This window comes from Chiloscyllium plagiosum, unplaced genomic scaffold (assembly GCF_037043375.1).
Source record: "Chiloscyllium plagiosum isolate Xiang-an unplaced genomic scaffold, Cpla_swu_hap1 HiC_scaffold_4, whole genome shotgun sequence".
Classification (NCBI taxonomy): domain Eukaryota; kingdom Metazoa; phylum Chordata; class Chondrichthyes; order Orectolobiformes; family Hemiscylliidae; genus Chiloscyllium; species Chiloscyllium plagiosum.
In genome coordinates this window covers 115,574,142-115,599,475 of record NW_028270142.1, presented here as the reverse complement: position 1 = coordinate 115,599,475, position 25,334 = coordinate 115,574,142, and the positions used below count along the sequence as shown (strand labels likewise).

The window sequence follows — 25,334 nt, the reverse complement described above, 5'->3', positions numbered from 1 at the left end:
AGAAGCTGCCAACCAGTTACCATCAAAACTCAGCTCCCCAGCAGATGAATCAGTCCTCTTTCATGTTCAAGTATGCATTGAAAGTGGCAAGGGCATAAAATGTACTCTGGATGAGGACTTCAATATCCGTTGACATTGGCATGGCTCAGTAGTACCAGTATGAATTGATTGGGCTTGTACAGGTGGATCAGGGAACCAATATGAGGGGGAAACATATTCGATCTTGTCAGCACAATCTGTCTTCAGCATCCATCTATGAGCATATCAGTAGGTTCCAGGCATAAGAAACTTTAGTTAGGAGGATAGATTAGAGAGATTGGGACTATTCTTCCAGGAGTGAAGAAAGTCAAGATTAGGTCCAATACATTTTTCTCAAAAGTGGTCCAGATAGGGAAAAACTGTTCCTGCTCATAAGGGATTCAAGTATGAGAGGGTACTGGTTTAAAGTGATTTGCAAATATAGCAAATGTAATGTGAGAAAAAACTTTTTCACACGAGTAGTTTGGGTCCAAACTGCACTACCTGGGAGTGTGTTGGGGGCAAAATCAATTGAGGCATTCAGAGGGTATTAAATGATTATTAGAATAGAAACAACATACAATAGAATGTGGAATGACACTGAGTCATAATGCCCACTGGAGATCCGGTGCAGACATAATGGGCTGAAATGTTCCTTCAGTGCTGTAGAATTCTGTAAATCTGTGAAGTGCTAGGAAAATAAACAATGAATGATCAAAAGGCTGACAGGATTAAAATTCCAATTGGCACAAGGGTATACTTATAAAATCAGAATATCAGGGGTTGGAATAAGACACAATATGTCTGGGATCCTAAAGCCTAAAAAGATATTAAGCAGCTGGATACAAGTACCTAAACCTTTGATGTTGACCAGTAGTTGGAGAGCAACCTAAGAAAGTGTTCATGGTAGAGAGTTATGAGAAGAATGTCCTACAGCTGCATCACGGTGAAGCAGTCTGAGAAGAGTGCCTCAGTCAACATCACAGTAAAGCAGTCAACATCAGAGTGAAGCAGTCTGGGAAGAGTGCCTCACAGTCAGCATCTCAATGATGCAGTCTGCAAAGAGTGCCTCACAGTCAGCAGCGCAGAGACGCAGTCTGGGAAGAGTGTTTCCAAGTTTGCTGATGATATCAAAGTAAATGAGATTTTGAATGGTGAGGATGCTTCAGAGTAATTTAGACAAGCTGTACGGCAAAAATTTTGGGAGTCCAAAACTAGAGGGCTTAGGTTTATAATGAGAACGGAAAGATTTCATCAAGGGTAGGTCATGCCTGACAAATCTGCTAGAATTCTTTGAGGAGGTAATGAGCAAGTTAAACCAAGGAGAACCAATGGATGTTATCTACTAAGACTTCAAGAAGGCTTTTGATAAGATGCTGCACAGGAGGCTACTGAGTAAGATAAGGGCCCATGATGTTAGAGGCAAGGTGCTAGTATGCATAAAGGCTTGGCTGTCTGGCAGGAGACAGAGAGTGGGGTTGAAAGGGTCTTTCTCAGGACAGCAGCTGGAGACTAGCGGTGTTCCGCAGGCTCAGTTTTGGGACCCACAACTTTCCATTTTATACATTAATGATCTAGATGAAGGAACTGAGGGCATTCTGGCTAAGTTTGCAGATGATACAAAGATAAGTAGAGGGACAGGTAGCATTGAGGGGGAGGAGGCTGCAGAAGGATTTGAACAGGTTAAGAGAGTGGGCAAAGAAGTGGCAGATGGAGTACAGTGTAGGAAAGTGTGAGGTCATGCACTTTGAAATGAAGAATAGAGGTATGGACTATTTTTCAAATGGGGAGAAAATTCAGAAATTTGAAGCACAAAGAGATTTGGGTGTTCTAGTCCAGGATTCTCTCAGGTTGAACTTGAAGTTTGAATCAATAGTTAGGAAGGCAAATGCAATGATGGCATTTATTTTGAGTGGACTTGAATATAAAAGCAGGGATGTACTTCTGAGACTCTATAAGGCTCTGGTCAGGTCATATTTGGAGTAGTGTGCACCGTTTTAGGCCCCATATCTCAGGAAAGATGTACTAACCCTGGAATGTATTCAGAGGAGGATCACAAGAATGGTCTCAGGAATGAAAAGCTTGACATGTGAGGAATGTTTGACAACTCTGGGTCAATACTCGATGGAGTTTAGAAGGATGAGAAGGGATCTAATTGAAACTTACAGAATACTGATTGACCTGGATGGAGTGGATGTTGGGAAGATGTTTCCAATGGTAGGAGAGATTAGGACCCAAGGGCACAGCTTTAAGAGTAAAGGGAAGACCTTTTAGGATGGAGATAAGGAGAAACGTCTTCATCCAGAGACTGGTGAATCTATGGCTACTGTGCAAATATTGATAGTTATTTGGATGACATAAAGATCAAGAGCAACCCAAGGCTGAAGTCAAATGTCATTATAACCAAGAGATAAGCCTCTTTCCAAGGAAGATAGGCAACTCCCAATGGGTATTTGATCAAACCAACTTGGAAAACATGACATATCTGAGAAAGAGTATAATAAAGCATTCCTTAAAACAATAGTTAGCTAGTTAAGGGTGGGGGGTGTGTGTAATATGATTGGCAACTGAAGATGGAGTGGGCTGACCACGCGCTTCAGTCTGATCCTTGGACAAATCTATTTAAATTGGTTCACTTGCGATTGTAAGCATTGTTTGGGTAAGTGTTTTGCAGCATTTTGATGTATTCTTTTCTTTAATAAAGAACGTTGGGCAAATTCTGTTGTTAGAACTGCCTTGGGTTATCGGTATCCAGAATAAACCCAATAGAGTAGGGAATGTGGGAATAAAAGTCTACACAAGAGATAGGGGATACTTGCTTTTATTAGTGGTGGCATTGAATACAAGAGCAAGGAGTTATGATGGTGCTGTATATAACATCAGTTAGGCCACAGCTGGAGTACTGCATGCAAGGCTTAGAAGGAATCAGAGGTAAAGAATTTTCACCCAGGTGATGGTACATATCAAGCTCCCTGGCTAAAGGGGTTGTAGAGGTGGGGGGAGCCCTCAAGAGATTTAAGAAGTATTTAGATGAGCACATGAAAAAAGGCTACAAGGCTATGGGCTAAAAAGTGGGAAACGTTTGAGGATTGGTGTGGATACGGTAGGCCGAAGGGGCTTCTTTCTGCCCTGTAAAACTTTTAACTCTACAAAGGTTGATGTGCAAAGGAACTTGGGTATCCTTGTGCAGTGACCACTGAAAGCAAGTTCGCAGGTGCAGCAAGCAACTTGGAAGGCAAAATGGTATGTTGGCTTACACTGAAAGAGAATGAACAAGCAAGTCTTACTGCAGCTGTAGAGACACTTTTGAGAGACTACACCTAGCGTACTGCGTGCAGTTTTGGTGTCCTTACCTAAGAAAATATTTACTTGTCGTAGAGGGAATGCATCAAACTTTCACCAAACTGATTCTTGGGGTAACAGGTTTGCCTTAAAAAGAGAGACTGGGTCATCCAGACATATATTCACCGTATTATTGAAGAATGAGAATCTCATTAAAACATATAAAATTATAACAGGGTTGGAGAGGCCAATTGCAGGGATGTGATTTCCCCCAACTGAGTCATCCAAAAAAAGAGTCCCGATTTCAAGATACATGGTGGATCATTTCAGACTGTGATTAGGAGGAATCTCTTCACTCAAAAAGAATAGACTTCGCTACCATAGAAGAATGTGAATGCCAAGACATTGAATGTATTTTAAAAATAGGTAGATTTCTAGTGGCTGATAAAGTGAGATTATAGAGTTGAGATAAATGATCAACTGAGATTATGTTGAGTAGTGAAGTTGACTTAATGAGGTGAATGGCCTGCTCCTACTTTCCATCTACCTATAGCGTTCTGAAGGGAATAGTCGTTCCATGATATCCTGGTCTATTCCTCAATTGTCTCTCACTTCTCACAACCATGCAAGAACAGCAGATGCAACACCTGCCCTTTTAGTACTTCTGTTCCTACCATCTAGAATCTGTTATTTGCAGTTAATTCAAAAATAGAATGTTGTCCCAACTTTTAACTAAGCACCTCTACAGCAAGTTGATTAAATGTAGGTTGGTGAGCACTTTGCAGAACACCCACGTTTAGTTCACAAGCATGACCCCAAGCTCCCAGTCATGTCAGTTTAATAATCTTCCCAAATTCAACATCAGCCACCTAGATTATTCTAACAAAACTCAACACAAGCTGGAAGAATGACATCTTACCTTTCAATCAGGCACTTTACAGCTTTCTAGGTGATTAAATATAGGGTTCAACAATTTCAGTTTGTAACCTTTGCTCCCAGTATTCCAGTTAGAGATTCTGATTTTCATACGTGAACCTCCTCTGGCCATCAATGCTTTGGCAAAGTCATAACACTACTAAGCCACTCAAATTCCACCTCAATTGCAAATATGTCTATTCCTTCAGGACTGCTCTCTTTTCTGACTAGTCTTTACACCCTTCCTGATCCTCTGCTTTGAAGAAACTGACTTCCCTTCACTAACATCTGCCCATGGATTTATTATTCTGAAGCATTCATAAACCTGCTCCCCACCTAACATGAATGCAAGCCTATTCAGATTTCCAGTGGATTTTTTTCCTGAATTTCCAGTCTGCTACCCTCAAGTACTGCCAGTGAGTCAGGTCAGTACAAACTGTCTTCTGTCCAGGGGACGGTTAAACAGCTTAGTATTGCCAGCATTAAAACAAAATTGTGAATCAAAATGGCAAATTAGTTTACGGCTTCATTATACATAACTTAGAGATAGTCATCCCTGGAGGTCTATATCTGTACAAATACTTTCCCAACCCCAATAAAAATTTATTTTTGAGTCTTTGTAATTCTCTAGCGCCAGGACTGTGAATGCTCAATTATTCAATATATGCAAGATAAAGATGAATAGTTTTGAATCCAGCAGAAACAAGACATTTGAGGGCAAGCAGGTAAGTGGAGTTAAATATCAGCTAGAACAGTTACTAATTGGCAGAACAGGCCTACACTTGCATTAATTTCTTATATTCTGATGTTCTTTGACACTACTTCCATTCACACTTGAATGGTCTATCAGATGAGGTATTTAACAGTTGTTCCTGTGTAAGTGAATTGCATCAAGAACCACCATCTTCAGGGGTGGGCAGAAAAATGTTACAACAGGTCCTGATTAAGTTATATTCTGTTTCATACTAATTAGATTAGTTACAATAAATATGCACTGGTCTTGGAAATCTAACAGCCAAAATATACTAAACAGTGAAAGAACAATGGAAGCAAGGATTAAAATATCTCAATTTATTCACAGTGCTCATGATACAGAAATAGAAATCTATCAGCTTGGATCATAAGAAATGTTAGAATCTAAGAAACACACACACACACACACAAAAAAAAACATCTTGTACCAAAAACATTGCCTTGACAAAAACCTAGGACAAATTTTTTTATACACAAGTAAACATTATTCCACTGACATTCGGAAATGTACGTACTATCACTTAATAATTCAGACACTTGGCAGTTTGTAAAACAAAAAATAGATTTGCTTGATTTTCATCTGTGCTCACATTAAGAAAAGTTAATAAAATTATTTTAAAAAATCAGTTTGGCTACAGTGAATTGTCCTTCATCTAATTCTCAGAATTTTGAAATTAAAGTGTTCCAAAAGATAGGCATTATTGCACAAAATTTTTCTATTCATAGGGAACTACTGTGAAAAATGTATCTCCTACTCTTGCACAGCTTGCACATCAGATGCTACATCTATCCCTTTCCCAAACCTCCAGCTGCCCATCCTTGATATCAGTGATGCCCATATCCTTAAAATTGATACTTTCAGAAATAAAATTAGGCTTCAAACAAGGTATTGAAGGTGAGAAGGAAGAACAGGAAAGAATGTACAGTGTGACTGTATTCTTTTAATTTGCTGTGTGCAATTATTCAATATCTCTTGTTAAAAGCTCAAAATTCAGCATTTAATTCTGATCACAAGTAGATGCACTAAAGTAGTTTTACTAGAGCTATCATGTGTATTTTGGATTAATGGAAGTTATTTATTATAATGAAGCCACAAATATGCTTACATGTTTTTCATTAAAAGTTGATCTAAATGAGAGAGCAATGCCTCATAATTCACCATGTGCCCAATATAAAAATATTCATCATTCTCATTTTGTGTAGTCTCAGTATTGCAGCCAACCAGGTTTCAATCACTTTCTGACTTCCAGTTCCTGACTACAATGATTTGGCTCTTTGTATTACATAAAAATGTCAAATCATTGTCATGAATGCAGGACACACCACAGGGTATACACAAGCATTACCTGGGGACAAAACGTTAGTGTTATACTTTTGAACAATTATTGCTCCAGTAATTTTGAAAGGACCTTGAACATCACAACACAAATTGGTTCATCCAAGATCCAAACAGGAAATGCTGCCTGCAAAATCAACTGACAATTTTGCAAATTGTTTTTAGAAACCTGTTGTAATAAAAACACCACAATTTAATGCAGTCAGGAATTTTGTTTGTGCCATTTAATTGAGAGAGGAGTCTGTCATCAGTCTCTTAATTAAATCAGAATGCAAAAGGGACTGCTTTGGGATTTACAGCAGTGCTCGGATCTCAGTTTGGCTAATTAGTAGCTCCTCTGAGCCTAGTAAATTTAGTTTTGGCTCAAAGATTGAATGGATGCCACGTAGGACTCTTGTGTTATTGGAAGGCCAGAAAGGTTTTGCTGGATAGTTTATGGATGACATCATGTGGAGGGTTCCCTCACGATTAGATACATGCACCTGATCAAGGGATCTGGAATTGGCCCTACACTCACCTTCAACCTGGTTCTTTCTGATCCTGGGCTTTGACAGCTGCAATGCTACTATAGCAGTCACTGCTCCCACTAGAGATTTCAGTATGAGGAACGCTCTTAGCGAATGGAGTCTCCACTGCTGGGGATCTTAATTGTAGGTAAGTCCTAATGATGGCCAACTAACTCAGGAAGGAAAAACAGTAAAAACTTGCAAATGACACAAACCAGTCCACATCATCTTGCATGCTTCAAAACTGTTTGACCGGTACACTCATTGGCAAGTATGACTGTTCTTATTTTCCATCAAAGAAGCGCCTAAATGGGTACTTGATTAATTTGGGCCTGTCGCCAGAACTGATGGTGCTTCTTGCTAGTTCTCTGACTGGTGTGCTAGAACACCTTCAGCCTACCCTGAATAGGCCGAGTTCCACATTTATAGCATATACAATATAACTGCTCAGTGTTTCACACATAAAAATAATTGAGTTTAAAATAGGGAAGAGTATAAAAATGCTACAGATATACAGCAAAACTGTCTGCATTGAAAGCACAAGTTAAATTAAATCAGAAGTAGATAACTCTCGAGTCACTAGGAACCTACTGTTTGTTTCCAAATACTGACACCAGTGCTTAGAGTATTTTGAGGAAGAATATCTTTCCAACATTGAGTCATTCTTTTCAAAATGGTTTCAGGAGAAACCTAATGCAAATGACAAACAGCTTCTGAACTGTCACTCCATATTATTACAAGAGTTCCTCCCTACGTATACACCATTTGAGGAAGGGGAAGGATCTAGATATTGTGGTACTAACATGCACTTGAGCACTACTTGCTGGCAATATAATGCATTTAACTAAAGAAAGTAAAAGTTAGCCCTATTATAATCTTGGTGTCAAAGCTCTAAAGAATCCACTTTTATGATGGAATAAATTGACAGGTATTACACTGTTGAGTGTTGTGCTGGAAAAGCACAGCACGTCAGGCAGCATCCGAGAAGCAGGAGAATCATCAGGGGCTCTTCCTGGTGAAGGGCTTTTGCCCGAAACACCAATTCTCCTGCTTCATGGATGCTGCCTGACCTGGTGTGTTTTTCCAGCACTACATTCTCGACTCTAACCTCCAGCATTTAGGTGATGTTGCTAAAGGACTAAACATGATTTTCTTGGTTTAAGGTCAACATCCAAACCAGACATGCTGCATTTCTGTAGTACATTTGTTAGCAAGTGATCAATTTTTCATAAATAGCAGGATGTGGGAACAAAAAAGTATCTTTAAACGAATAAACATAGCAACAGGTGAAAATCTATCTGCTCCTTTTAAAATAATACAGTACCATCTAAATAACTAATTGAAGGCATTTTTGCACTAAACATTATACATGCAATTACTAATGAGGTTTATTTGAATCAAGAATTTAATGCTAAAACAAAAATCAAATTAAGCAACTTTAGATTAAATAGATTTTAAATAGCCAAGAACCCTTAGTTATGTTTCATTCAGCTGAATATACTGTAGCACCAACATGTTACCCCATCCTCAAAAATAATGAAAGGAGCAGCTATCTAACTTTTACACAACCACAAACCTGCAGTTTAGTTTTGATTTGTGCACACATTAACCTATAACCTTTTTTTAATTCTGCTATACGTCTTTTATTTTAAAATAATTTTACAAAATTACTGTGTTTTTATTACAATTGAAATTTTACAGATGAAAACAGGAAACAAAAAAGATAGAAAAAAAGCAAAATCATAAAGTCTAGAGATGTACAGCACGGAAACAGACCTTTTGGTCAAACTCATCCATGTAGACCAGATATCCTAAATTAATGTCGAGATAACTTCATATCAACTCAGAATTACTTTGATACCTTGAAACTTGAAAGGGTTCAGAAAAGATTTACAAGGATGTTGCCAGGGTTGGAGGATCTGAGCTACAGGGAAAGGCTGAACAGGCTGGGGCTGTTTTCCCTGGAGCGTCGGAGGCTGAGGGGAGATTTAAGGTGAGAGGGGAAAGATATCAACTAGACCTAAGGGGCAACTTTTTCACACAGAGGGTGGTACGTGCATGGAATGAGCTGCCAGAGGATGTGGTGGAGGCTGGTAAAATTGCAACATGTAAGAGGCATTTGGATGGGTATATGAATAGGAAGGGTTTGGAGGCATATGGGCCGGGTGCTGGCAATGGGACTAGATTGGGTTGGGATATCTGGTCGGCATGGACCGAACAGTTTGTTTCCATGCTGTACATCTCTATGACTCTATGTTGGTCTGAATTTAGGTGGTTTGCACTCTAGGGAATAATCAGAACATGAACGACTGCAATGTGACTGTAGCTGGCTGAAACATGAGCTGTTTATGCATGGAAAAGAAAAATAGAACCAGCTATGGTTCAAACACTTTCATTCTAAAGACAGGGATGAATGAGCCTCAGTGTCACAAGAAATGGCTTTGAAAATATTTACACAAATCAATGGATCTGTGCAATAAATATATTTGTGAAAAGTAAATTTCTTGAAATTTTAGATATAAATTTCAAATTAGCATCTTGCCAAGCACTAATTCCCCTGAGTGGCAGGGTTTCTTAATGTTCAAAATATACCTGGCTGACATTCATTTCAAGCAAGGACTCATCTGTTTAAAACAATGAGCCGCTGACACAGTTGTTTAACAAACTGGGTCATTGAACCGAAAAGCTTTGGTCCCTGATGAGCTCTATTTAGATGGAAAAGTGATCCAAGACTAGATAGCAACCATCAAATGATGGATTGGAGGTGTTAGGGACAACTGCTAGGCTAGCCATTGAAAGTTATTCCCGACTACCTCTTAACAACCAGAGTGAGATCAGGCAGTGTACTTCACACATTTTCTCAGCAATGTAATGGTCTATGTTTGGCTTATAGACAGGAACGGAAAAAAGTAAAAGTCTGGGGTGAATCTTGTTGGCATTACTGAAGGCGGGTGCTTGTAAAGCACATGATCCTCCTGTCCATCCCTGATCGCAGTCCCATTTTACAGCTTATGGGCTTGGAGGTCTTTAAATGATCAATTATGTTCAATTAAGGGCCTCATTCAAACTGCGACTATTTTATCCGCGAGAAGATGAAGGCCTTTATGCTAAGCAGGAAGGCTAGCAACTTTTACTGTATGGGTTGGTGTTTAGCAAGGAGGAAAGGACCCATGTTCTGTGTCATGTGTGTCTATTGGAGACACCCTACCTCCCCAACCCTCAATAATTGTACACGCTTTTAAACCTTTAAAATTCGCAACCTCATGGTTTCTGCCAGCCAGCCCTGATACACCTTCCCTCTTCTTTCTTGAGATACGCCTATAGTTTGAACAGTGGTCACTGTTATGCCACTGGCACTACTTAATGCACCAGCTCAATAAGACAGGAATTCATCCCAATGGGGGAAGAATATCTCACCTGAACCAACTAATGCCCTGCTGAGCATAAAGTTGCGAGAGGGCAGTTGATCTTTTGTGCACATGCTCCTGGCAGACTTTTAAATTGGGAGTGGAGGGAGAAAAGATGGCAGCCTGTAAAATTTTACAAATCCATGAACAATGCATTATTAGGATAAGGTGATGGAGAAGAGTTAAATTACATTTAAAGAACGCCTGAATGGGTACATGAATGGGAAGGGTTGAGATCAGTTTAGAACATCTGGTCAGCAAGGGCAAGTTGGACTGAAGGGTTTCTATGCTGTAAACCCTATGAATCTATAACTGCATGTTTCAGACTTGGAAACAGTTTATCCCTTATGCTACATTTGTACATCATTAACTCTTGTTTTTGAAAACACTATTCTCAGGACACAGATGATGCCAACAAGACTGCATTTATTGCCTTTCAAGAGTTATTGTGACGAGATGATGATGGGCCAGTGTCTTTGCAATAATTATTGCAGTGAGGCGGCTACACAACAGTAAAAGATATAAGTTACCAGGCAGTTGCCTGAATGATAATGAAAACCATTTCCCATCAGACAAGAATATAGCAAAATAGGTGTCTCTAAGTGTTTATGATTTTGCCTGCCTCTGTGTACATTCAGGGAAAGATGCTGTATCTTTGATCAGTTGCTGTATTGTTCACATGCATTACTAGCCCTTCTTTAAACTGTAAATATGGCTTATATGGCTCATTGCCAATACCACAATACAGTTACCTAATGAATCATTATAACAATTTAAAATGGAGTTGGCAGTCTGTACAAACAACGCAGCAACCCATCGATTTTTCTTAGACATAACCTTCTTTCCCTGAGATTTTACTATTAAGAGGCAAAAATAGGAAAACTGAGAATACCTTTTCAACTTCTGTCCTAGACAATTCTGAATACAGTGTATTGTTTTATATGGAAATATTTTTTATTTTTAATCCATTCAGAATCAATACTTCCTACCCACATTTCCTACATTTTGACAGTATTTATACTTCAAAAGTATTTCATTGACTTTTGGATGCTCCGTTGTTATGAAATGCGCAAAAACTGCTTTTTATTTACAGAATTTTATGCAATTTAATCATGAGCGCATAAGAAGCTGTAAAATAAAAAGCAGACACTTTCTAACTGGCTCCCTTGCCTCCTAATTCTTCCAGTGTATTACTGAACTCAACCGTTTAATTTTTTTTCAGTAATTAAAGAGAGTGCTCATCAAATGAGTTTTGTTTGAAGTAGAGCAGCAAGAAAAATCTGATCTTACATAATACAGAAAATGAATGCATCTTTTCTTCCAAAAAGGAAAATCAAAACACATAAGTATGCCTCAACATAAAGAATGACTTGATACAAATTAATTCCTCACATGCTTCTCGAGTGGAAAGTCAATCATCTATGAATGAACATTTTCCACAGTGTCAGCTGCAGTTAGCTTAATCAATTAGCAAAGGACCAACATTTACAAAAAAACATGATTTCTTAAAAAGACAAACAAGTGCTACATTTTCTCATATTGAAAATAAAGAGAAAACACATTTCAGTGAATCTCTATATTGAATTCTAGACTTCCAACAGCTGCCAGTTTAAAATGAAAAATTGAAATATGTACAAGTTAGGGGAGCCATTCAAAGACAGTATCACAATACTAGGCATTCTCAGTTTAGAATATTGACTGACCTTGTGCAAATCCAATCCCTTACTGCTAACTGATTTAGGCTCTGTTACTGACCACTATATTTGAATTTATGAGCACTGTGATGCTCAATCTCTATTACATTTTATTGTACATTGTTACTTCCATCTAAAATACTTGCAGGAACATCTAATTAAATCAAGTAGAGCAATATACAATGTTTTTGTTAGAACTTCATGCCCATGACTTAAGTCTCTTGAACAATAGTTGGTAGAGGATGTTTTACTCCACAGATCTGAGTATATCTCTTGCTCCATTGGTCATCATTAGAACTTTAAAGAAAAACGTACTAGATTATAGTACATTTTGTGTCTTTTACATAAGATTTTGTTTTTGAGGCAATCTCATGACAGCACTGAGGAATAAGCTAAATTAATTCTACCAAGCTAAACTCAGTGTGACTTCCTAATATATGCAATATAACTCACCATGTTACAATGTGTTTTGTTGGGAAGTCAGTAACATTAGCTGAATTCCAATGCTCAGATTATATGATGAAACAAACAGAAATGCTAGAAATAAACAAATACAAATTAAATGCTTTACTTGATAGAAAGTAATACTGAGACCAATGAGACAAGACAGAAGGATTGTGATTTGTGGACCTTCAATGTATCATCAGTTCTGATAGATAAATACTATTTTTAGTGATGTTGTGCTCTGATAATCTGATGGTAGGGATTTGATTTGACTTGTTATTGCTGAAAACACATCACACAAAGCATGGAACATCAACAAAAATAAAACTCTGAAGGAGAGAAACACAAACTCTTAGTGGACCAAAATGAAACAAGATGTGGTCTGCCACAGTGAGATCTCTAAAAGGTACTACCTTGCAGCAGCAGCCTGAAGCGGCTATTGGTTTGTAATGAGTTAAAAATAGCTTATAAACTCCCATCCAGTAAGGAAAAATTCATATAGAACTTAAAAATGCCAGAAATGTACAGATTATTCAGCACTTTCATTAAGGCTGGTATAGAAAACCTTTTCACTTTAATTAAACTGGTTACAGTGAATCTACTGTAAGATGTCAAAGCCTTGTTTTACTGTGGCACATTTGACCTTGCTTCACTTTACCATTTATGTCCCGCCATCCTATTTGTACTAATGTGTCTTTCAATAGAACAACAGTTCAAAAGTCTAATACATGTTTTAAAGAAATATTTTGCAGTGGTTTAGTACATTGGAGTGATTGACGAGACTATTTCAGATGGTATTTGAGAGTCAACTTTATCATGATGGCTCTGGAGTCAGATCTAGGCCCGGTAAAGATAGCAGATATCCTTCCTTAAGAACACCAGCATTTCATAGCTAGATTTATTAACTGAATTGAAGTGAGATTTGAGATCACCACAACAATAGCCTAGGCCGCTGGATTACTAGTGCAGTTACAATACCACTCTGCTGTCATCTCCCCCATAAAGGAATGTAAATAATAATAAATCTTGTAGTGCATGATTGATAGGGCTTCAATTGAGATGAACTCTTTTTAAAAAAAAGACATTCTGTATCCTTTGTTGAATTGAGTATGTTTGTGGTGAATAACACAAATTAGGAGTAATGAAACTCTTCAATAGAATGATCCATCGTCTGTTACAGCAATGACAGGTAAGCTGTGAGTGCTACCATCCTTGTTTGTACTCTTCTTTTTGTTCCAGGTGACCAGCAAACCTGAACCTTTAGTCGAATCAGCAATTTTCTTGCTATTCTCTTTATCATTCCCAGAGAAGATGCTTGTCGAAGACATTGTACCTAGAAGTGATTTTCTGTCAGCCTGCTGAAAAGGAAAACAGAATGGCCCATTGTTAAGTGAAAATACTATCAAAAGAAAATACCCTAAAATTTTTCCAAGTGCTAGCTTATTTGATGAATTTGGCAGACTTGCAATCTAATAGAACAACAGCTTGTTTGACGTAATGAAGAAAAAGAAACCCAAAGGCACTTCACAGGAAGTGACACCAAATTACAAAAAGAGATGGTACAGCAGTTGACCAAAAACTTGATAATGCAGGAAGTTTAAAAGATATGTAATAAGGGATGAAAGAGTGTGAGCACACTGGAGTGTTTCATGATGTGAATTCCTGAGGTTCAGATAGGTCAGCTGACATAGTCCTTAGTGCAGATGATATCACAAAGGCTGCAACTGATGAGTGTGGATATCTCAGAGGATTGTAGGGCTGGATGAAATTACAGAGATCATGAGAAACTTGAAAATATGGTTGATAATTTTATAAATCGAGCCATTGCCAACACAAAAATGACTAGTGGAAAAAGACTGAGAGTGGAACCCTTTTTGGTTAAAAAAAACAAGCTAAGTTCAAATATCGCGACACACACTATATTGGAGCTGTGACTTTACATCACTAAGTTCTAAAATATATATTCAACTCCTTGATTTATCAGAGAACGCGCAGCCAATTTCACAAATGCCAATGAGGAGAGGGGACAAGAGGAAGTCATCTACTAATCATCTACGTCAACTACAATGCCTGTAGCAGCATGTGAACAATCAGGACAATATGCAGAGGTGGAATGAATGGAGGTGTTCTTAGAGTTCTTAATTTTCAGACCAAGATCAAAGGTTGATCAGATTGTTATGTCTGGTCTCTCTGTTAGCTTTTGATCATTGTACATTCCATACCCAGATATGAAATGTTGGAAAATTATTTACATTCTGGAAGAGGTTAGTATTTAGCCAAACCATTTTCACACTAGGACAGGGTCAAAGAATAGCAATGACAGGGACTTGTGCTGATTTTTCATCTAACTTAGAGCCAAGTCAGACACTGCACTCAGTCACCACCTATAATACACCAAATAGTTCAATTAAAGCAAGTTTTAAGAAATGCTTTAAAATTTTAGAATAATTTAGGAGAAAGTAGAATTGTATTCTTTTTTAACCCCTATATGCAGACAACAGCTATCTGTTCAGACACCAACTACTAGGAACAAAACCTAGGAAGGGAGGAGAGCTGTGAAGTTTGGGAGAAGGGCGGGCCATGGAAAACAAACAGAAGGGATGGGATAGAATGCTTGGTGCCTTCCCAACTTAAAACATATATGTCTCCATCAGGGGATGTCAAGACAGCCTTCCCATCAGAGACAAGTTGAGGTCCCTACCTGGCTACTTAATCACTTGCAAAGGGGAGACTGCCCAGCAAAAGCTGGCAGCCTCTTCACAAATTTGAAGGGAGGAGTTTCCCTCCTTGTCAGGCAGCTTCTGGTCTGTGAAGAGAATACGTACAAGCAAGGGCTTCCCCTGTGGAAGCACAACCATCATGTTCAGCAGATGCTGATTGGGCTAGGTTATCCTGATTCCCCAGGTTCATTCCTGTTTTTCCCTAACCTGGACACAGTCTAATTTTGTTTGTTGCTCCAGTATCACTGCTGGGACCAGAGACAGCAGGTCCTCCAAACGGCTCTTCAAAAACAGTTTCTCCAAACCTAAAGAGATGGGAGGTCGGGTTGATGCTGCCCTGGACATTCCAGGTGCATTAGGGTCATTACCATCTGAATTAAATTCAGCCCCCAAACGTGAAACAGGTTGCAGTCTTGCTATTGGTTTCCAAATAAGCAACTATAGATTAGTTATCTAGACAGTTACCTTTTACACATGGTGACAACCAAATTAAAGTAGTGACTTAAAGGACTTGCTCAGTTAAAATCAAATCAATAAACACATCTAAATGGTAAACACTCACATTGTTCTGTTGCTCAGAGGTAATTAGAGTTATCACACCAATACTGACACCTTCTGTACTGATATTTTTCAATAGCTGAACTACATCAGTGTGCTTGGACCATTTGCAATCTTGTTCATTCACTGACACAAGGTAGTCTCCTTCTCGGAGACCGGCTTCCTAAGAAAAGTTAAAGTACATATCAATATCAATTTGTTACTCATTATTACAATATAGCAAAAAGATCATAAATTAGAAACCATAGAGTGTTGGCCCAACTACTGCAAAACCTATCATAACAGGAGGGCCAAATCTGAGAGTTCACATATGTAATTCCCCACACAGAATTTCATCTATTTCAAGAGAAATTATAACAAAATTAGTCAATTTTCCAGAAGAGGAGGTAGATTTGTTTTTAATCAATAAAATGAGTCATTCCACCAGACTTGGCTAAATTGAATTGGTAGCAGTATGGACCAGATACTACCCAATTTAATAGAAGTCAGCTCAGTAAATCAGAACAGGAGGTGGAAAAAAAACTACAGAAACAATTTCTGGAATCAAACAACAGCAGCAAACCCAAAATATAACTTGTTCTATTCAATTTTAAAAAAAAGTGTAAAACAATGGTGAAGCACTGAGGTTTATAGTACAGGACCTCATTGAGGTTCAACATTTAGGGCTTTCCCATGTTAAGTCATAGAGTCAAGGAGAATTACAGCATGGAAATAGATTCTTCAATCCAATTTATCCATGCTGACCAGATATCTGAAATTAATCTAGTCCCTTTTGTCAACTTTTGGCCCATATCCCTGTAAGGTCTTCCTATTCATATATCCACCCAGATGCCTTTTAATCTTGTAACTGTACCAGCCTCCACCACTTCCTCTAGCAGCTCGTTCCATACACGCACCACCCTCTGCATGAAAAGGTTGTCCATTCGGTCCCTCTTAAATCATTTCCCTCTCCCCTCTAGTGTTGAACTCCCCCACCCCAGGGAAAAGACCCTGACTATTCACCCTATCCATGCCCTCTATGATTTTATAAACCTCTATAAGGTCACCTCTCAGCCTCCAATGATCTAGAGAAAATAGCCCCAGCATATTCAGCTTCTCCCTATAGCTCAAACCCTCCAAGGCTGGCAACATCCTTATAAATCTTTTCTGAACCCTTTCAAGTTTCACCGCATCCTTCCTGTGGCAGCCGGAAGAAATGCACACAATATTCCAAAAGTAGCCTAACCAATATGTCCTGTACAGCCACAACATCACCTCCCAAAACCAATACTCAATGCACTGACCAAGAAAGGCAAGCAAACCAAACAGCTTCTTCATTATCCTGTCTACCTGGGACTCCACTTTCAAGGAACTATGAACCTACACTCCAAGGTCTCTTTGTTCAGCAGCACTCAACAGGATCTTACCATTAGCGTGTATAACTCCTGCCTTTCCAAAATGTAGCACCTCAACATTTATCTAAATTAAACTCCATCTGCCACTCCTCTGCCTGTTGTCAAGGTCCCGTTGTACTCTGTGTCCACCTTGGTGGAAATTTAACCAAAAGGGTCACCAAATCACCGAGACATTGAAGAATAGATCAGCAGCAGTGTGCATCAGTTCACTCCTGTGAAGCAGACTGGGAGCGGTGTGAAACAAGATATGAAACTGGACATGATCACTGAGGAGACTAAAAAAATCAAACTGACACATCGCAGAAAGGCTATGAGATTGTTGATGAATACTAACATTTTGTTTTCCCTTCAGTTGTTAATTTAAGGAGCTCAGAAATAAAAAGCATAATTATGAAATAAACTAAGAGTTACATAACGCAGAACAACAACACTAAGAGTGGCTAAGAAGGACAGAGTATACAAACATTGAAAAGCAGCAGTAAATGGGGTCAAAAGGGGACATAAAGCAAAAAGGTAAAATTTATGACTCTTTACTTAAATGTGCACAGTATTCGGAACAAAATAGATAAATTAACTCAACAAACACAAATCAATGGTATAATTTTATAGCTATTGCAGAGATAAGGTTACAAGGCGATCAAAGCTGGAAAATAAATACACAGGGGTATGGGACTTCTTCAAAGGACAGGAAAGAAAAAAAAGGGTGGTGAGGGGAGCATTGTTGATACAGAATGGAATAAGTAGAGTAGAAAAAATGATCTTGAATCATATGAACAAAAGGTATAAAACAAAAAAAAAGAGGAAGAACACACTGGAAGTAACAGTGCACATGCCACCTAACAGGAGCTATACAGCAGGACAGAGAATAAATCGAAGGGAAGTTAGGCCATGCAATAAAAGCAGTACATTAATCATGGGTGACTTTAATTTTCATGTAGATTGAGGATAATCAGATTAGCAAAGAAGCCATGAAGAAGAGTTCATAGGGTGAACTTGAGACAGTTTCCTCGAACAATGTGTGTGGATCTAATCAGGGAATCAAGCTATTTTGGGTTTGGTGATGTGTCCAGGGGAAGGTTTAGTCAATGTTATCAGAGTGAAAAGTCTGCTATGACTATAACATGACAAAAGTTAGAATTCAGTCTGAGAGGGGTCATATTGGAAAAAACAATTATGCAGGGAATAGACAAGATAGAAGCAGATATGTTATTTCCACTGGCAGGTGAACTAGAGAGCATAACCTCAAAATAAAGGTGAGCAGATGTACGACTGAGTTGAGAAGGAACTTCTTCAGCTAAAGGGTTGTGAATGTGTGGAATTCCAACAAACTTGGGTCAGTTTAAATAAATGTAATTACAGAGGAATTAGGGTAGAGCTGACTGCAGTGGACTTCAACAAACAGTTGAAGAACAATAGCAGAACTTTAAGAAAATGGTTCATGGTACAAGAAGCCAGAGCAGCGTTAATGACAGGATTTGGTGTCACAAGCAAGCATTTTTTTAACTGCAGACATGATTTTAGGATAGTATATTGCCTCCCTGCCTTCCTATGAAAGCTAGATACAATTTCCCAGCCAAGTTAGAAGATGCCACCCAGATCATGGTGAAAGAGCATACTTGAAGGTGGTGATATTGAATAAGCTGTCTATACTTAAATTTGACGAGAACATAAGAACATAGGAACTAGGAGCAGAGGTAGGCTATCTGGCCCCCCAGCGTGCTCCGCCATTCAATAAGACCATGGCTGATCTTTTGTGGCCTCAGCTCCACTTAACTGCCCTTCACGATAACCCTTAATTCTTTTACTGCTCAAAAAAATTATCTATCTTAGCTTTGAAAGTATTTACTAAGGAAGCCTCAACTACTTCAATCGGGCAGGGAATTCTATAGATTCACAATCCTCTAGGTGAAGACGTTCCTCCTTAATTCAGTCCTAAATCTGCTCCCCTTAATTTTGAGGCCATACCCTCTTGTCCTAGTTTCACCTGTCAGTGGAAATGTCCTTTTATATTATCTATTCCCTTCATAATTTTATATGATTCTAAGATCACCCTTCATTCTTCTAAATTGCAATGAGTATAATCCCAGTCTACTCAGACTCTCCTCATAAGGCAACCCCCTCAACTCTGGAGTCAACCTACTGAACCTCCTCTGCACCCCCTCCAGTGCCAGTACATCTTTTTCTCAAGTAAGGAGACCAAAACTGCACAGAGTAATCCAGATGTAGTCTCACCAGCACCCTATACAGCTGCAACGTAACCTCCCTGCTTTTAAATATAATCCCTTTAACAAGGAAGGACAACATTCAATTTGCCTTCTTAATTACCTGTTGCACCTGCAGACCAACATTCTGTGATTCATGCACAAGATACCCACGTCCCTGTGCACAGCAACATGCTATAATTCTTTTACCATTCAAGTAATAGTCCTTTTTACTGTTATTCCTACCATCATTTTGTTTATGCGACAACTGTGGGTTAGTTAAGGAAAATCAGCATGGATTGTTTAAGGGTAAACTGCATTCAAATTACTTGCTTGTGTTTTTTGATGAGGTAACAGAGATGTTTCTTAAGATTTATGTTATTGGCATTGTGTAACTGGATTTTCAAATGCTAAATGATAAAGTTCTGTAGGACAGACTTGTGAACATAGATTAAAATATACAGTGACAACATGGATATAAAATTGGCTGAGTAACAAGGAATAAAAGAAAACAGTGAAATATTGTTTTTCAAACTGGAGTAAGACTTATTGTGGAGTTCATCAGGAACTGATTTTCAGACGCTGCTCCTCCTAAAACTGATATCAATGAGTTAGATCTTGGTAAAAGAGCACAGTTTGAACTATTTACTCACTTTGGGGACATACACTGATACAAACTGGTTGAATTCAATGGCTTATTTACTATGTGATATAACTGCATAGCTTTTCTTCCAACTTTATTCATTTTTGAACAAGTAATTCTATTTCTTAAAGACTGTATAAATACAAAAATGAATATCATGTCAATAAAGCATGCTTACATCAGCAGAGCCATCAGGAACAACACCTGCAATAAGGACAGGTGAATCTCCACGTAGAGTAAATCCAAATCCTTTTTCGCTTTTCTTAAGGTGAGCTTGTTTGGCTGGTGTCCACCGATTCTTGGCAGAAAAAACTGACAAAGGTCCCTAAAAAGGGAAGGGGGAAAAGAAGGAATAAAGGAAGACATACTGTTTATAAATGTACTGAGGATGATTTCATATTATAAGTTGATAGATGATTATGATGATGCTGCTACGATATGAAGTGGTTCTCATTAGTCCTGTGAAGAAACTGAAATTGTGAAAATTATCAATAAAATTACATAATTTGCATCTATAAATCTTTAATATCACCAGTGAATTAATCAAAATTGGGAGAGCTCAAGAGGCCAAGAAAGGCGAACTGCTGTTTCTGAGGGTTACAGAGCTACAGGATATTACAGAGAAGGGTCGCCTGACCCAAAATGTTAACTCTGCTTTCTCTTCACAGATGCTGCCAGATCTACTGAGCTTTTCCAGCAATTTCTGCTTTTGTTACAGAGAAAGGGATGAATGAGATCATGGAGTACTTGAGAACAAGGATGCAAATTTTGAAGCAACTGTGGTGAGAAGATCAAATCTCATCAGGTACAAGTTAAATTAGGAAGTTAGGAATAAAGGAAAGTAAATTCAAGTTATAATCTGAATCCAATACATTCTGAATCAGTTTTTGGAAAGTGAATGGTTATGATGAAAGGCAGGTGGGATTAAATCTATGAAAAAAAAGAGAGGGACTGTTATGTTAATAGTCTTTCTCTAGCCTTAAAAATCTTAGTTGAATAAAGTTAAAGACCAAAGAATGCAACGATAATAGGTTTTCGCTGATTACATTAAGACAGACATTAAACATTAATAATTAAAGTAGAATTCTGTGACAGATGAACAGGACACTTACCAATCTGTGAAAAATATCAGTGACTTTCACCTTGGAGAAGTTTGGAGTTTTAATTTCTGGTTTTTGCTGTGTTTTTGCTGTAAAGGAATGTTAAAACTGCTGAGTTTCATTTGTTTATAGAATGTGCAGCATACAGAAGACATACTTTCTCTCTCCACCAAGAAAATGACTTTAAGCAGGTGATCACAGAATTGCATGTTGCTATCCCTCTGCGTCCAAAATCTATGTTCAATTCAGGCAGGAAACCTCCTTTTCCTACAGTTTTGTCAGATGTGATTTAGAATTTTTCCTAAAAGGCTGCAAGTGCTACATTAATTGAAATTTTCAATACCGAGATAGAGAGACAATGGTGTGAAGAGATATAGATTAAAAGTATCAACAACTTGGCACCGAAGTAACTATTAAATGGAAGTATGAAGAAATAGGGGTAGAAATGGGGGCTTGGACATCATACCAGTCCAGAAAAGAGATGTTCTTCTCGAGCAGAAATATATATTCTGGTTACAGTAACTTCATTTTGAGACTTATCTCAACAATGAAGAGTTGAAAGGCAAACTCATGCAGACAATTGCTTTCACCTTGGAACAGCTATTATTCTACATTATTATGAGATGCTGGCAGTGTGGTACATAAGTGAAAAACGCTATTATTATACTCCTTCTGTCTTCTTTATTCTCAGGCTAAGTGCTAATGCTGGAACAGTTCTATTCACAGAACAATACAATCTTTATTAAAGGCCACCCAATCTATGTTTGCCCTCCTAAGTAACAATTTATATATTGCCACTCCCAATCCCTCTCCACATGCCTGCAGGTTGCTTTTCATAGTAGGTTTAGGAAATGTAGAAAATGCTTTACGGCATAGAAGGATACTCTGTCCATCAGATTCGTGCCAACTACAAAATGAGCCAACCATCCTAATTCCATTTGCCAGCTCTTATCCCAGGAGACTATAGGACTGGAGGTATACATCCAGATACCTTTTATTTGAGCTGAAGGTTTATGCCTTTACTAGCCTTTGAGGCAGTGTCAGCGTCCTACCAATCCTCTGAGTGAAACCAGATTTCCCCCTCTAACCTTTGGCCAATCACTTAAGTAATAATATCATTATCAAGCCTCCAACTCAGCAACACCCTCCGGACCTGTCCATCACTGCCCCCTCTGACCTATCACCTTCTCCCTCACCGTCATCCACCTATTGCTTTCCCAGTACCTCCCCAACCCGACCCCACTCCCATTTATCGCTCGGCCCCAACCCACAAGCCTCATTCCTGGTAAAGGGCTTATGCCCAAAACGTCGATTCTCCTGCTCATCGGATGCTGCCTACCTGGCTGTGCTTTCCCAGCACCATACTTTGGACCCCATTCAGAAGCCCAACTGCTCTTGAAACTTATTATGTTAGGCTTTGAAGCAGTCTGATTCAGAGATTATTGCCTTCATTTTCTGAACATGGTAGGACAATGAATATTGGCAGCTCATCATTAAAAAAATACTATTATTAACTTACGATGAATTTCTGGAGCTTCAATAGTATCAAAAAAGTCATCCTCACGATCGATTTCAGAGTACTTTTTCAGTGATCGTTTATGGATAATAGATAGCACCTCTTGCAGGATATCCATCTTCCTGAGAATCCTACACAGACTGTGAATCCTCATTGCTTCTTCATGTTTAATTATTGCTTTCTTCAAATGAGCCTTCCCTATCAACATTAAAAGAAGAGGTAGGATTAAACAGGTAGAAGAATACTTATTGTTGTAATTACGTAAACCAAGCGGAATACCTAAATAAAATTAGAAGCCATTGAAGGCAGTCCAGTCCAGCCCAGTCAAGGTTCACTAGGTTGATTCCAGGAATGGAGAGATTTCCTGAGGAGGAGTGGTTGAGTAGGTTGGGCTTGTACTCACTGGTGTTTAGAAAAATGAGATGAAACCTTATCAAAACATATGAATTTTTAAGAGGGCTTGACAGGGTAGTTGTGGAGATGCTGTTTCCCCTTATGTGAGAGTGTAAGACCACAGGACATAATCTCAGAGAAAGAAATTGTCCATTTAAGACATAAACGAAGAAGAATTCTTCTGTTAAGAGTGTAGTGAATTTGTGGAATTCTTTTATACAGACAGTAGTCTCAGTAAATATATATGACTGAGATAGATATATTTATAATTATTAAGGAAATACCTATAAAACTAGTAAGTCAGATGGATCAGTTTTTGTCCAATGTGTACAGGAGGGTTTCCTGACACAGTATGTCGAAGGGCCAATAAGAGGGAAGGCCCCACTGGATCTGGTGCTTGGTAATGAACCAGGCCAGGTGCCTGATTTAGTTGTAGGTAAGCACTTTGGAGAGAGAGTGACCATAATTCAGTTACGTTTAGTTTTGCAATGGAAAGGGATAGGTACATGCCAAAAGTCAAGAGTCATCGATGGGGCAAGAGCAATTATAATGCGATTAGGCAAGAAATAGGATGCATTGAATGGGATAGCAAGATGCAGGGGATGCAGACAATGGAAAGGTGGAGCTGGTTTAAGCAACAGATATTGTGTGTCCTTGATAGGTATGTTCCTGTCAGGCAGGGAGAAAATGATAAGGTAAGGGAACCGAGGTTTACTACAGAAATTGCATCTCTTGTTAAGCGGAAGAAGGAGGCTTATGTGTTGATGAGACAAGATGGTTCAGATGATGGAGAATTACAGATCAGCGAGGAAGGATTTAAAGAGAGAGGACATGAGCAGTCTTTAGCAAATAGAGTAAAGGAGAACCCCAAAGCTTTCTATCGGTATGTGAGTAATAAAAGGATGCCTAGGGTAAGAATAGGGCCAGTCAAAGACAGAAGTGGGAATTTGAGTGTGGACCCTGTGGAGATTGGAGAGGTGCTAAGTGAAAATTTCTCATTGGTTTTCACTCAGGAAAAGGAGAATATTGTAGAGGAGAAGAATGAGATACGAGATATAAAGACTAGAAAGGATTGAGGTTAGTTACAAAGCGGTGTTATCAATTCTAGAAGGAGTGAAAGTAGACAAGTCCCCTGGGCCAGATGGGATTTATCCGAGGATTCTCTGGGAAGCTAGGGAGGAGATAGCAGGGCCTTTGGCTTTGATATTTGAGTCGTCATTGTCTACAGGTTTACCAGAGGATTGCAAAAGGACTGGTCTATAATTACGTGGGTCATCTCTACAGCCCTTGTTCAAGAAGGGCTGTAGAGATGACCCAGGTAATTATAGACCAGTGAGCCTTACTTCTGTTGTAGGAAAGGTTTTGGAAAGGATCATAAGAGAGGATTTATAATCATCTAGCAAGCAACAATTTGATTTCAGATAGTCAACATGATTTCATCAAGGGCTGATTGTTTCTCACAAACCTCAGTTTTTTGAGAAGGTAACCAAGCATGTAGATGAGGGTAGGGCAGTTGACGTGGTATACATAGACTTCAGTAAAGCCTTTGATAAGGCTCCACATGGAACCAGTTGGAGAAAATGCAGAGGCATGGGATTGAGGGTGATTTGGCAGTTTGGATTAGAAACTGGCTTTCTGAAAGAAGGCAGTGAGTGGTGGTTGATGGAAAATATTCAGCCTGGAGTATGGTTACTAGTGGTGTGCCACAAGGAACTGTTTTGGGACCACTGCTGTTTGCCATTTTTATAAATGACTTAGATGCAGGCATAGGTGGATGGATTCGTAAATTTGCAGACGACACCAAAATTGGTGGAGTAGTGGACAGTTTGGAAGAATGTTACAGGTTGCAGAGGGACTTGGATAAACTGCAGAATTGGACTGAGAGATGGCAAATGGAGTTCAATGCAGCTAAATGTGAGGTGATGCACTTTGGGAAGAATAACAGGAAGGCAGAGTACTGGGTCAATGGAAAGATTCTTGGTAGTGAGGATGTGCAGAGGGATCTTGGAGTCCATGTACATAGATCCCTGAAAGTTGCCAACCAGGTTGATAGTTCTGTTAAGAAGGCATACAGTGTGTTAACTTTCATTGGTAGAGGGATTGAGTTCCGGATCCGCAATGTCATGCTGCAACTATACAAAACACTAGTGCGGCCGCACTTGGAATATTGTGTACAATTCTGGTTGCCATATTTCGGGAAGGATGTGGAAGCATCGGAAAAGGTGCAGAGGAGATTTATCAGGATGTTGCCTGGTCTGGAAGGAAGGCCTTGTGAGGAACAGCTGAGAGATTTGGGTCTGTTCTCACTGGAAAGAAGGCAGCCAAGTGGGGATTTGATAGAGACATACAAGATGATCAGAGGATTAGATAGGGTAGACAGTTAAGGTCTTTTTCCTAGGATGATGACATCAACTTGTACGAGGGGTCATAAATACAAATTGAGGGGTGATAGAT

General features: G+C 38.9%; 1 protein-coding gene across 2 annotated transcripts in view; it reads right to left on the bottom strand.

Annotated features, from left to right (window-relative positions):
- Positions 1–9,066: 9,066 nt before the first annotated feature.
- The window catches only part of rhpn1 (rhophilin, Rho GTPase binding protein 1), a 91,127-nt gene continuing 74,859 nt past the window's right edge, over positions 9,067–25,334 (bottom strand). The window contains exons 11-15 of one of the 2 annotated variants that reach the window (XM_043687899.2): positions 22,491–22,685; positions 20,984–21,060; positions 20,050–20,196; positions 15,638–15,796; positions 9,067–13,713 (exon numbers count right to left, since the gene is read on the bottom strand). In XM_043687899.2, coding sequence (XP_043543834.1) covers positions 13,507–13,713; positions 15,638–15,796; positions 20,050–20,196; positions 20,984–21,060; positions 22,491–22,685 — 785 coding nt within the window. In that variant the 3' untranslated portion in view covers positions 9,067–13,506. The remainder of the gene's footprint in view (positions 13,714–15,637; positions 15,797–20,049; positions 20,197–20,983; positions 21,061–22,490; positions 22,686–25,334) is intronic. The other variant, XM_043687900.2, reaches the window with a different exon arrangement.